The following is a 14,719-nucleotide window of genomic DNA, read 5'->3' as shown; positions in this document are numbered from 1 at the left end:
GTCCTACTAGACCAGAGGATCCAGAGTTTACTCAAGATTTTTTTTAGTGCCAAAGAAAACAGGTGAATAGAGGCCGATTTTGGATCTCAGTCAGTTGAACAAATCAGTTCAACAAACCAAATTCCGGATGGTTTTTGTTCAGTCTTTCTTCCATTTTTGGAAAAAGATGATTGATGTGCTCAGTAGATCTTCAGGATGCGCATTACCACATAACAATGGACAAGCGGACCAGACGATTCTTGCTCTTCCGGCTGGGAGCCAGTCACTATCAGTTCAGGGTACTGCCCTTTGGTCTCACCACAGCCCCCAGAGTGTTCACTAAATGTATGGCAGTGGTAGCAGCCCATCTCAGACTGCTAGGATTCCGAGTGTTTCCATATCTAGATGACTGGCTCCTGGCTCCTTACTGCTCCCACAAGTCGTAAACTCCTAAAGGCATGAGATTACACTCCTCTTTTGCTGCAGCCTAGGAGTCACTGTAAAGTACAAAAATCTCATCTAGAACCATCACACCTGGAATTCATTGGAGCGATGCTTGGCACAGTTCCCAGTCTTGCGTCTTTTGCCCTAGAAAGGCTTCAGAGGTTCAGATCACAAGTGAGCCAGATCACTGAAAGCAAGGAAGTAGCAGCAAGACTCATTCTACAGGCTCTAGGGTCAATGGCAGCCTCTATCAGTCTACTTCCACTGGCCAGATATCACATGCGAGTTCTGCAATGGCTTTTGGCCTCCCAATGGTCCTTATTGAATCAACCAGTGTCGCATCTGATTTTGATCACCAGTTGTTGCAAGGAAGACCTAAGTTGGTGGCTGCACTCAGAGATATTATCGGGCTGTCCCTTTGTCCCTCCTCAACCCCAAGCCATAGTGACCACTGACGCATCCCAGATAGGGTGGGGGGCATTGTCTAGGAAAGGCAATGCAAGGCACTTGGTACCAGCTGGAGGCCAAATTGCATATCAGTGTCCTAGAGATGAGGGCGGTGCTCTTAGCATTGCAGGCATTTCTGGATACCCTCCCCTTGGGAATGATTGCAATACAGACAATATGTCGGTAGTCTAATACATCAACAAGCAAGGAGGAATCAGGTCGTACCCTCTTTGCTGAGAAGCACTCAGAGTTTGGCAATGGGTGATTTCCTCCGACCGCTTTCTGATAGCAACGTACATTCTGGGGAGCTCCAATGTGATGGTGGACAAATTGAACAGAACCATCCTCATCCCTCACAAGTGGTCTCTTAATCCAGTGGTGAAGGACAAGATATTCCGTCACTAGGGCCAATCTTGCTGCAACCTGTTAGCTTCCTCTCTGAACAAGTGCAGCAGTTACTTTGTCCTAATCCCCCCATCACAGGGGAGTCACCCACTTATGCACTCCTTCACGACCCCCCCCCCCCCTGTCTGTTGTATGCCTTTACACCGATTCCACTGATATATCAGTTTCTAAAGAAAGCCATCAGGTCGAAGAACAGAATAATTCTCATTGCCCCATTCTGGCCTTGACATGTCTGGTTTGCCTTCGTATGGCCTGATTTGCTTCGGAAACCCTGGATACTGGACCCAGCTGCAGACAATATTGTCCCACCCGGAGGGACTGGCTCATCCAAATCTATATCTCAAGCTGCATGGCTTCTCCAGTTCCCATGATAACCAGGCATCCCTACCGTATCTCCTCAGTTCAACTCATCATTCTAGCCCATCACAAACCTTCAGCTAGAAAATTGTACCATAACAAGTGGCTAAAGTTTGAGTGGTCACTAGACTGTAATCATGACCCCCTATTCAGCAGCTGTTAATTAGCCTTACCCTATGACACTGGCTCGTCAGCCTCTACGATTCGGGTGCATCTGGCTTAGATTTCTAACTTCCATATTGTTTTCAATGGTTCATCACATAGACTGTAAAGCCTTTTTGAAAGGAACCTTAAGGGTCAGACCTCCATATAAAGAACTCTTTGATGGGATTTGAATTTGGTACTGCAGTCTCTTACCTCTCCCCCTTTTGAACTTTCAGCAGCTTGTAACTTAAAGTTCTCGTCCTGAAAAACCCTAATTTTAATAGCTATCACTTCTGCCAAGAGAATATCAGAAATACAAGCCTTGTCCTGCAAACCCCCCATTTGATATTTCATAAGGACAGGGTCTCCCTCCGGGCAAATCCTTCCTTTTTATCAAAGGTTGTTTCAGAGTCATATATCAATCAGACTTTACATCTCCTAGTCTTTTTTTCCCAATTTTTCCGACAAAGGAGAATACTTTCTACACTTAAAATTACATTTCTACCTTCACGGAACAAAAGATATTAGAAAATCCGACTATTTATTGCCTTTTCTTCAGTTTATTTAGGCAGTCCAGTATCTAAAGTTACCCTGGCAAAATGGTTTAAGGACTGCATTACTTTTGTTTACAACAGAAAGGGACTCCACCCACCAGGGCCTGTTAAAGTGCATTAAACAAGGGCTATAGCAGGATCTGCAGATTTTCATGCTAGAGCTTCTTTAGATGATATCTGTGTAACAACAACATGGGTATCCCCTCATACCTTTATTACTCATTACAACCTGGACCAGGTCTCTAGGGGATGTGAATCATTCGGCTCGATGGTGCTCAAGAATATTCTTCCACGAGATTTCCCAAGATTCAGGTAGCTAAGGACTCTGTCCCACAGTCAAGGATTATGTGAAGATTGACAACATCAGATAAAGAAGTTATGTCTTGCCATAACATTCCATCTGTGTTGTCAATCTTCACTAATCCTTGCCATTCCCTCCCTCCTTCCCCCCTGCCTTTAGAAATCTTGGGGCATCGAATATTCCCAAAGACTGGCTTCATAATAGGGACACAAATATGGTGTCTTATCCATGATTTGTTGTGTGTCACTATAGTCTGCAATCTCGATCTAAGGTAATTTGGTGAGGAGCATTGTGGGTAGAGCTGAGCTCGAGAGTTTTTGGAAGTCGTGAGCTGGGATAATGGCTGAGTCAGTTGCAAGGCTTGGAAATGAACCCACAGTCGAGGATTAATGAAGATTGACCACGCAGATGGAACATTATGGTAAGACATAATTTATTTTTTGAAGTGGCAACGGATGCTGATGTAATGGGGGGGGCTCAAGAAACAAGGAGAGAATGGAATTTTGGATGCAGATCCTTAAGGAGAATGACAGTTGTCATACAGAATATTATATTTATAAAGTAGCAAAAAGTATTCTATGAACTAAGCCAACACAGGAATGGAAGAATTCTGCCAATACAGATGACTCCAACTGGGGATACAGACAGTAGGCAAGAAATGGCTGGAATTTGTTGGATAAAACTGGGAAAGGAACTAAGGTATTGGGAGCAAGTAACTGGAGAAGGAAAGGTAATAGAATGGGGAAAATGCCAAGACTTTATTTGGACTGCAGGTTAGAGACTGCCTTCTGAATCAAGGATTGTTATCCGAGTATAGGCAAAGAGAAAGAAATGAGGGGGTTGTCCTAAATGAAAGACCAGGACTGGGAGAGTTTTTAGTACAGTCTAGATCAGAAGCAGACAATAAAAAAAAAATAATTATTAGGGCATATAACATATGTTGCGTGATAACTATAAGAATCAATCAGAGGAGGTTAGAAAGGATTGGGAAGAGATATTGGCTAAGTAATTCATAAAGAAACAATGGTGGGATATGTGTATGTCTCCCAAATGTGAAAAAATCTAGAAGATTTAGGATTTTTGTCAGGAAATGTTTATATAGATATTTTATACCAGAGTAGACATGAGAATGTTTCCTCATGTAGACATCAAATGTTGGAGGTGTGATGGGGAAGAAAGAGGTAATTGGGAACATTTTCTGGGAGTATAATGAGTTGGCAGACTTTAAAGATGCAGTGCAGACTACTGTGTCAGATAGTGGGTGAGGAACATGATGTATCTAAGGAAATTGTTTTTCTGAGCTATGGTATAGAATTGGAATTGCCTAGACATAGTAAGGCCTTGCTGAGTCTAATTATGGTGGCTGCCTAAAAGCAATTACTAGAAAATGGAATTCAAAGTTTAAACCAGCTGTACTAGAAGTATTTAATATAGCAGCAGAGGTAAAAGAACAGGAGCTGGGATCTTTATAAAAGGGTAGGAACAAATTACATATGAAAAAATGGGAATTATGGGAACAGTGCATACAGGGGAAGAATGAGGTTTAAAAGAAGGCAAGACTGCAGGACTTGAATGAGCTATGTAATGTTTGACTGACAATGATTAGGTAGATTATGAGTGATGTATAATGTATTATGTCAGTATGGTTTGTTTTCATTAATATAAATGTATGATTGCCTGTGTCATAAGTGATAATTTAATAAAGATGTTTCTTGTTAAAAAAAAATATTAATGTTATGTGAAAGGTCGGAGGACTCCTCCCTGACAAACTGTGTTTGAGTAGAGGGATTTAGGCAGGGATATCTTCTTTCCTGTCTGTTATTTACCTTCTGTTTACAAGAAGAAAATAGGGGATTTACAAATGCAAGACTATAACTTGTGTAGTAATAAGGGAAAGATGGCCTTATTTGCAGATATTATTTTGTACTTTTTAAAACCAGAAAAGGACATGTTAACGTTGTGGAATATTTTGAGACAGTTTCAAATTTGTTTTGGGCTCTGAAATAAAAAGGTAAAACAAACTGTATAACTGTAAACTATGCACCCTGGAATGAATTGGTTCTGCAGTAAGCCATACTTATCAGTATATTATAAGATGGTGTTTAGGTGTATGGGCTAAAAACTAAGGATATAATGGAAGATGTTAAACAGATATTATAAACTTTAAGAAACTGGTAGCAATTTATTATGGCTGTGGATATTAAGTTAAAAGCAGTGAAGAATTTTTTTTATCCCCAGGTGTATTATCAGCTAGAAAAGTTATGGATTACAATGATGGGTTTGAGGGAAATAATTTGGGAGAGAAACAGGCAAGAGTTATGTAGGATTAAGCTGATTCTCTCTGTAGAACAAAGTGATTTAAGATTACCTGATTTGAGGTGGCACTGTAAATTTACACAGTTAAAGCTCATGTACTTAACTTAAGCAGAGGATTATAAATCAGAGTGGCAAGGTCAATAGTAAAACAGGAGAGGAGAGTTCAAGAGATGGAGAGACTAGGATTTGAATGCAAGTATTCTAAAAACTAAGCCAGTGTTAGAATGAAAGATTTTACCAACAATGAAGTTTTGAAGTAGGGGTATAGCTATATATGCAAGAGGGAGTCTAGAATTCATTGGAGGAAATTAGCAAAGGAAGCAGGACACTGGGAGGAAATAACTCTGAGAAAGGTAAAAGAGTAGGAGGTAGTTAAGTAGTGGTTTGGACTGGAGGTTAGAGATCGCCTGTACTCTTATTGATTTCTGATAGTGAAGGCAAACAGAAAGAGATAGCGGAGTGCAAAGTATAAGACCAGCTCTGGTAGAGATTAGTTAAGTAAAGAATGGAAGATGCTGTTAAAAGGATAAGTACCAGGACATGTAGTATATCCAAAGGTAATTGTAAAAATCAGTGGAGGCTAGAAAAGATTGGGGAAAAAAGAATAGAAAGGTGAGTTATAAAGAAACATTGGAAAGAAATCTGTTGGGCTCATAAGTATGCAACAAAGTCTAGAAAGTTTGATTTTTGCATGGAATTGTTTGTATAGGTATACCCTAAGTAAACTTAAAAGGATTTTACCTTGGATAGGTAACAGATGGAGAAGTGATCAGGAAGAGAGAGAAAATTGGGAACATGATACTTGGGAATGTAATGATTTTTTTGGAGAACTTTTGACATTAATGTTGGAGAAAGGAATTGACGTAACTAAGGAAATGACAAATGCAAATAGTTATAACTAAGAAAATGGTTCTTTTGAGCTGAGGTACAGGATTTGAATTGCCTAGACAAGTCCAAATCAAATTTAATTGAAGTTGTAAAGGAGATAATGGAGTGAATGATTGTTAAAATAACAGTGATGAAACATTACATTTTATTTTATTTTATATGTGAACTCATGTTGCAGCTTAAAACATGATTTAATAAAACGTGAAAGAAAAAATCCCTTAATAACTAATAGGGAAGACCACACCAGCATGTTCAGATCTTCTGAACTGCAGCACCATTGTTAATGTCTGGAATTAGCAGGATGCTTTCTCATTCTCTGTATTTCATGTGTTTGATTACTATGCTAATTTTTAGAGTATTACACAGACAGCACTGGCCGTCCTTGTCATGAAATTTAAACGCTAAAAACACTACCCAGCACTTTTCATCATTGACGTCTATCACCAGGGCCTCAGACAATTTGAATGCAGCAACAATTTTATTTTTGCCTTAAAAATCTGGAACTGACTCCTTGTTATCTGTATACTCTGACTCTAAATACCTTTGCTCTTCCTTGCAAAATTTACTCCTGGTCAGATGCTAAGAATACTTGATGTGAAGTTGTTCTGTCTTGCCATTAATTCTTACTGATGGATTACGGAGCCGATCCTCTGCTCCTACTTGGCCAACTGCAACAGCTCGAGGTCTTCAACAAGCTCGTGGCCTACTCCCTGTCCCATGATGCATTTACCCAGATTTTGTTTGCCGCTGCAACTAGATCGGACGATTCACAGCTCTGGCCATTGAGAGTATTACTTTTTCTATTTTAAAAAATAGTTAGAATTGTGTATAGGACGTTAATTAGATAGTTTAGCTATAGGCATCAGTTACTGCTCTGTGTAATCATTGTGAGTGTTTTGGGAAAATGTTTTCACTAATTTTTCTCGTGGCCATTTTTTTTTAGGCCTTTAGCCCCTATACCCATTTGTATAGTGTGTACTGGAAATTAGAGCCCTCTTTGTTATAGGGCAGACATGTTTATATAGTTAGATAATTTAGATTGTTACAAGTATACCTTTATATAGTTAAATAGTGAAGTTATTTGTGTGTATTGCCCATTGGTTCGTTTGTTAGGGCATTTAATATACACTTCTGTAGGCTTATAATTCAGTGTGGATTTATACTAAGTTGTTCTTGTTGTGTGCATAAGACAATTACAGCATGTCTCAGGAAAAAGAAAAGACATCTGGGTTTAAAAAATGCCCCAAATGTGGCCAAAATTTCAGTCACAGATGGCCATATTAACGGTTTTTATTGTTCAGGAGAACTACATCCCCAAGAGGACTGCTCTATCTGTCACTCCTTTAGCTCTAGAGTTTTACATGGGCATAGAAGTAATCTTGTGGCCAGGGGGGTTATTAAAAACCTCCTTTCAGATTGAATTAGTCAAAGGCACTAGAGGTGAAAAATCTTCAAAATCCTCAAACTCCTCCAAGTCTGGTTCGTCGGAACCGAGCAAAGCGACATCGACCAGAAAATCCTTGGGACATACAAACAACTTCGGCGCTAACAGCTTCGGAGCCGACAGTTGTGACTTTTAGGAACCGGTCCCCAGTATTGGAAACGATCTCTCTCTTCTTTAAAAATCTCCCATTCTCCAGTCGGTGGCTTCCTCGATCCCTTCTTTTTGGTCCTTGAGATTATCGGATATGGACATGGACCGTGTGGTGCAGAGGCTTCTGCAGGCACCAGCGCTGGCTAAACTACTGTTGGCTTTGATTCCTAGCGTTTTGGAACCGACACAAACCTCCCCTGCTTCTTCTGCTCCTCCTCTGACCCCACCCGTAGGTTCGGAGCCAGAGTGTGTAGAGATAATGGTTATGGAGCCATTGGAGCAGACTCCTGTTTCAGGACCGTCTGCTCCGGCTACCCGGATGTCTTCGGTGCTGACCAAAGGGTCTAGGCGCCAATGCTCTCCGGTCGGGTCTGAAGAGGGGAGTCGAATCGATTTTTTTGGTGTCTACTTTGCCTCTCTGAGCCTCGGCTAGGGTGAGCTCGGCTCCTACCTTGGGTTCGGGGCCCACGGCTCTAGTGCCGAGGAAGTCTCCCATTTTTTCAGATCCGGGGATTCCTTCTCATCTGAGCCAGGGGTGCCTTCGATGCTATGAGAAGGGTATTTTCTTCACCAACAACCACACTTTCACAACCTACCACTGTTTCCCCCCTAAACACCAGTGTCCACCACTGCATCACAGGTTCCACAGAAGCGTAGAGACCCCCCAGCCGCAGGAGGCCCCATTGGGCAAGCCCTGTTCTTCTGAGACCTCCCCAGAAGCTCCCACTGAGGAGATTCCCAGGAAGATGTTGTGCAAGAGGAGGCACCTAGACTCCCCATAGGAATTCCTCACCTCTGGTACTGATTTGGATGAATCAGAAGTGTCCCCACAGTCCCCTTCTGAAGATATCTCTTTTAGGGATGTCATGGAAGTCCTTAAGCAGAGGGGTGACTGGCAACCCACCACCCTTACTGATGATGAATCAGTATTCCTGAAGGCTTTTGGGTCTCAACCCACTACCTCTGGGGGACTCTCCCTTTCGATGAACTGATAGATGATGTTTGTCGAAATGCGTGGGAGTCCCTGGACACTATGGAACTGGTCCCTCGGAGGCCTAATAAGTACATTACTGCTCCCCAAGATACATTTTGTTTTGACTAAAGGAGTACCTGTTGATGCCATGGTGGTGGCGGCGGCCACCAAGAAGGAAATATCAGAAACTTCTACATCTATCCATCCTCCTAACAGGGATTCTAGGATCATGGACAGATATGGAAAGCGCATCTTTAGTTCAGCGACTTTTGCCCTTCGGCTGCTCAACTACGTTACGCACTTTACTAGATTACAGAGATATCTCCTAAAGGAGCTGGGAGATGCTCTACAGGATGCAGCAGCTGCGGGAGTGTCAGACAAGGTATCGTCACAGCTTGCTACCCTCACTTCCCTCGTAAACTCTTCCATGCGTCTGGTCTCATAAGTAGCCGATAGAACGAGTAGGACAGCAGGTACAGGAATTGCTCTGAGGAGACGCTCCTGGATGCGCTTATGTTCCTTTACAGAGCCCTTCAAGTCATCCTTTGTGAACACCCCCTTTGATGGTTCAACCCTCTTTGGACCTAAAGGCAAGGAAACACTTACCAGGTGTGAGCAAGAAGGAAAGACTGTGTCTGCTGTCTGAGTCAGTTTTTCCACCCCTACCAGACCATACCCCAAAGGGCAGAAGGGAGGAAAAATGTGGTTCCGAAAGTCCCAAGGAGCCTTTCAGGTCACACGTGGATAACCCCCCTCTAGGTGCAGAGGAGGGGGAAATAATGGAAGACGCTGCCCACGCGGCAGAGGGGGTCCTCAAAATCAGGGCAACAGAGAACAGTTCTTTGGGAAGCCCTATCAGCGCTCCTCAAAGGAGATCCGACTGTCCTGCTCTGGAGGCAGTCAGGGGACTTTTATCTTTGTACCCAGATGCCTGGCGAAGAATAACAAAATACACTTTGGTACAAAGCATCATATCCAGAGGCTACTGCATTCCCTTTTCCACACCACCTCCTCCTTCCTATAAGGAAAATCCCAGACGTTCCACCCAGTCAACGGGAACAAGCAACTATGGAAATTCAAAAGTTGCTCAAGAAAAGAGTCATTCAACCAGTCCCACCAGACCAAGTAGGATCTGGAACTTAAGATTCTTTTTGGTACCAAAGAAAATGGGGGACTGGAGACCCATTTTGGATCTCAGCAGATTAAACAAATCTGTAAAAAAGTCAGTTTCGGATGGTCATGCTACAATCGATACTCCCGTTCTTAGGGAAAAACAACTGGATGTGCTCCATAGATCTTCGGGATGCATATTACCATATAAAAATGGACAGAACATCAGGGATCATCTGCACTTTCGGCTGTGAGCCAGCCATTACCAGTTTCGAGCACTGCCCTTTGGTCTCACTGCAGCCTCCAGAGTGTTATAGGTTGGTACTAGTCTATCGGCCCTAGGGCCTATACAAGCCTAGTCATAATTCCCTGGCTATTTCTTTCCACAATATTTACTTCCCTGGACCCCTTTCTAGCAGTGCGACTGACATGATCCCCGGGGTGAATTTCCTATCTCCCATCCAATCTTGTTCACCAAATGCATGGCAGTAGTCACGGCTTACCTGAGACATCAGGGATTCCGAGTGTTTCCATACTTAGACGGCTGGCTTCTTACCGCCACCACCAGGCATCAGCTAATTCTAACAAGGAACACCACCATGGCCCTCTGCAATCAGCTGGGAATTACTATAAATTTGGAAATGTCTGCCTTAGAGCCATCACACCATACTGTCTTCATAGGAGCAGACTTAGACACCACTTCTATGACTCTGAAACTTCCTGCAGAGAGAGTATCCTTCCTCCGGCTACAGGTTCAAACCCTCCTCTCAGCATAAAAGGTCCCAGCATCTGCAGTTTTGAAACTTTTGGGCATGATGGCAGCAGCAATCATCGCAATCTCGTTAGGCCGCATGCACATGTGCATTCTACAAGTGGCTTCTCTTCACCCAGTGGACCTACCAGGAACTTCAATGTCCCACATATACCCAATGTTTTGCAGAAAGTCAGTGCGCTGGGAACGACAGTCATTCTAATTGCTCCATACTGGCCTCATCAGCTTTAGTTATCCTTCCTTCAGCCTCATCTACTGGAAGAACCTTGGATTCTGGACCCAGTTCCAGACCTTCTGACTCATTCGTCAGGGGCTCTTCATCCTGCTCTACAGTCCCTCAAATTGACAGCTCAGCTGCTTCGATTCCATCAGTAGCCTGGTTACACAATCTATCAAAAGATGCTCTGCATATTTTAACATCCTCCCACAAACCAACCACCAGGAAATTAAATATCAGTAAATGGAAGAGATTTTCCATATGGGCATCTCAAAATAAAATAGACCCCCTCTTGGCACCTGTTTCATCCATTTTAGAGTTCTTGACTAAACTTTTTAATGAGGGGGCAGTCGCGGTTACAATTCGGGTTCAGTTAGCTGCAATTTCAAACTTTCATGTAGGTGAACATGGAGATAGTGTTATATCACATAGATTAGCTAAAGCATTCTTAAAGGGTACTCTGCATTTAAGACCACTCATTAAAACCCCTGCTTTCCCATGGAATCTAAATTTGGTTCTTTCAAGAATCATTCTTCCCCGATTGAACCTGCCTCATCTTGTGAACTGAAGATTTTGTCATGGAAAACCATTTTTCTAGTAGCCATCTCTTCTGCAAGGAGGGTTTCAGAAATACAGGCCTGATCTGTCAAACCTCCATATTTAATTTTTCATAAAGACAGAGTCTCCCTCAGGACAAATCCTTCCTTTCTACCTAAAGTCTGTTCAGAGTCAAATCTCAATCAGTCTACTGAATTGCCTGTATTTTTTTCCCAGTTATACTAACAGATTGGAACATATGTTACATAAGCTGGATGTAGACAGACAAGCTTAGATTCTGTCTGGACAGGACAAAATATTTCAGAAAGTCAGAACAACTTTTTGTTTCCTTTTCAGAAACTAAGAAAGGAGCTCCAGTACCAAAAACAACATTATCAAAATGGTTGTCAGATTGTATTTCCTTCGGTTATAATTCAGTTCATATACCTTTACAACAAAAGGTAAAGGCTCACTCAACCAGATCTGTCTCCACTTCATCAGCCTTTTTAGCCAGATTGCCTGTAGAGACCATCTGCGCTGCAGCTACACGGTCAAGAGCACATACATTTATCACTTATTACAAAGTAGGCAAGGCCTCCAGGGACAGGGCCTCTATTGGTTCCACAGTTCTGAGAAATATGGTGCTTGGGGCGCTAACCCATCAGTAAGAATGAACGGCGAGATAGAACAACTTCACATAAAGAAATTATGTACTCACCTTAACATTCCATGTGAGTTGTTCATCTTGCCTTCATTCTTACGTCCCTCCCTCCAACCCCCGTCCTTCTTGGGGATCGAGAAGTTGGGATAGCTACTCTTTTTGCCTTTGTCTAAAATACTCTGATATTTATGGTAGAGATCTTTCTCTAATTTATTTTAGCTAGTAGCAAACAAGATCTGGGGAGATTAATGCATCGTGGGATAAGGAGTAGGCCATGAGCTTGTTGAAGACCTCGAGCTGTTGCAGTTGGCCGAGTCGGAGCCGAGGATCAGCTCCGTAACCCATCAGTAAGAATGAAGGTGAGATGAACAACTCACATGGAATGTTATGGTGAGTACATAACTTCTTTTCTCCCAGGTATCGTTTTATATTTGTTCGTGTGTCATCAATGTTGCTAGCTCCTTATGATGTGTTGGGCAACTAAGATGGTTTACTTACACATACTTCCATGAACTTAACTCTGGAGCATTCTTATGGCAAATATTTCCATATTTTTATTCATTCTAAGTAGGTCATGGCTGAATTTGGGGTATTGTGTACTCCAGTCCACTTACCTGTAAACTGAATATGATGTGCTGATACCTTACCTTTTGTAAAAGTAGAACATTTCTGCCTGGTCCCTTCAAAATGTGTTCTGCACTACAGTAGCCAGTCCATTAAGTAAATATTTTTTTCGGTGTTGCACTGCTGACCCTTCTTAGTATCAGCAGTATGCAGTTAAGGCTACTGTGATGCTAGTTCAGTAAGTCTTGTGCCTGGTTCCCAGGCTGCTAATGCTGCTTCCTTTTGACAGTCCATTCTGATAGTTACTGCTTTCACCTAGCTTTTTGCGGCATTCCTTATTCTCCCCATAATCCCTGTAGTAATAGCTTCTCCTGCATACCAAAACTTTACCTGGCTCAACCAGATTATAGTCTTCCTGCTAGCATCTCACCTCGACTTAAGCTTTCTTATCCCTACCCCTCTGTCCAGGACTTTTCACTTGTTCTTCACATTATTCAGTTACCTTCTTTCCTTCTGTCCCATGCTATTCTGTTACTGTTCTGGTGGTCTTTCTGTCCATTTTCGTCTTTACTTAGCTTTTCCCTTAATTGCATGTACACCATGTGCAAAGCTTGTTCTCATTTCCCTTTCCTCTGTCTTCCTTCCTTGTGCCTACATCCTCATTTTGCCTTCTCATGCATGTTGTCTTCATGTTTGCTTGTTCTCCCTTCTCCTCCTTTCCCATACCAGTAAACTCCCTCCTCCTACTCACTTTTACCTTTATGCATGTCTTGTCCTTGCCCTTTTAACTCCCTTTCTTTTCTCATTATTGTCCTAAGCCTCGCCACTGTTTTCCTGTTCTGTACCAGTCCCTGCAAGTTTTCCAGTCTTCAGCACACCCTGTAGCCATCACTCCATTTAACTTTTGTAGCTTAGTTTCTGCCCTATAGCTTCTTGCATGCCTCCCAGGTATGCCCTCACCCACTCTGTTTTCCACCTCACTACATTTTTATCTAAGTTGAGCTTCAGATATTGTGACATTTTTTACCTGCAAGTCAACTTTGTTGTCTTCTCTACACTTTATGTAAACTGCCCAGGGGTAGAAATGGTGTCCTGCATTGTTTGTAGCTTTATGTAACCAATGAGTGTTGACAGGCATTGTTTGCTATTAAAATAAAACTGTTGAGTGTTTTTGATAAAAGAACTTCTGCCTAAGTGCTGGTTTCCCAAAATTTTAATTGTATTCTTTTGTCAAAAAAGTCAGTGCACTGGTAAGCACATGCTTAGCTAAAGTGCTGTTCATTAGGTGTAGTGCCTAGAAATGCTTTCCAGTAGACATCACCAATGCTTATAAGTGCTGCTCAGTCCAGCAGTATTTGTCTGCCAGCTTTTCTCTGTGTTGGTCAGTAGAAGCAGTGCACTAACCCATCTGCTTCTGGTTTCAGTATTTAGTTTTTTTTTTCCCACTCCCCTAGCGGCTCCACACATAATAAATATTCCTGGAAGTGGTATCTCTGAAAAAGAATATGGACATAGGAAATTCTAGTGAAAAGAGGGAATGTGAATATTTCTTGGAACCAAATAAGTATATTTGTAGATAATACTGTATGAATCCTTTGATAAGGTAAAACAAAATGTTTAGCATGTCAGGTGAAAGATTTTTGTTTGTTTACAAAGGCTGAAGTGGAGATGCAAGCTGATGCTGTGGAACCAGGACAGAAGGTGGTAATCATTGATGACTTAATAGCAACTGGAGGTAAGCAAAAACTTTCTGAATGTACATTTTTTTTCATTGTAAAGCTGTACTACAGCCTTCTAACATTCCAATATTACTTGTACAGCATCACTAGTAGCAACATGGGGCCCTTTGAACGAAGAAACAGGCATACAAACCGTACCTCTCAAAATATTAGCGGAATAAATCAGGACAAACCCTAAATTAATGGGTGAACAAAGGTCCAAAAATGGGGACAGGTTTTAAATATTGCTGTTATAAACTTAAAAAGTTGCTAGAATAACAGGGTTTGTGTTAGCATACACTTTCTGAAGGATATGAATCATGAAACTCAAATGTCTGTTACTATTTAGTGCCTTCAGTCCTCAGTGATATGCCAGAAAACCACAAATTTTGTGAGGAATAGACTAAAAATATGGGTGGAAATCTGGCCTTTCTGTGAAAATCAGGACAGTTGAGAGGTTTTATACTTTGTTGAAGCACCTTTTGATTTAGTTACAGCATTCAGCCTTCTTGGGTAGGAGAATGGCACATCTTGACTTGGCAATATTTGCCCACTCTTCCTTGCAAAAGCTGTCCAAATCTGTCAGATTGCAAGGGCATCTGTTGTGCACAGCCCTCTTCAGGTCACCCCACAGATTTTCTGTTTGTCTGGGCTGTGGCTGGGCCATTCCAAAACTTTAATTTTCTTCTGGCGAAGCCATTCTTTTGTTGATTTGGATGTATGCTTGGGGGGGTCTTT

At 42.0% G+C, this 14,719-nt stretch overlaps 1 protein-coding gene across 2 annotated transcripts in view; it reads left to right on the top strand.

Annotated features, from left to right (window-relative positions):
• APRT (adenine phosphoribosyltransferase) overlaps window positions 1-14,719 on the top strand; it is a 670,278-nt gene that overhangs the window by 483,275 nt on the left and 172,284 nt on the right. For both annotated transcript variants that reach the window (XM_044081700.1, XM_044081701.1), the window contains exon 4: window positions 13,920-13,998. In XM_044081700.1, coding sequence (XP_043937635.1) covers window positions 13,920-13,998 — 79 coding nt within the window. The remainder of the gene's footprint in view (window positions 1-13,919; window positions 13,999-14,719) is intronic.

Source organism: Protopterus annectens, chromosome 8.part1, assembly GCF_019279795.1.
Source record: "Protopterus annectens isolate FY-2018-M chromosome 8.part1, PAN1.0, whole genome shotgun sequence".
NCBI lineage: Eukaryota > Metazoa > Chordata > Ceratodontiformes > Protopteridae > Protopterus > Protopterus annectens.
Note: the sequence above shows the minus strand (reverse complement) of the source record. Positions and strands in the feature narration are given on the sequence as shown.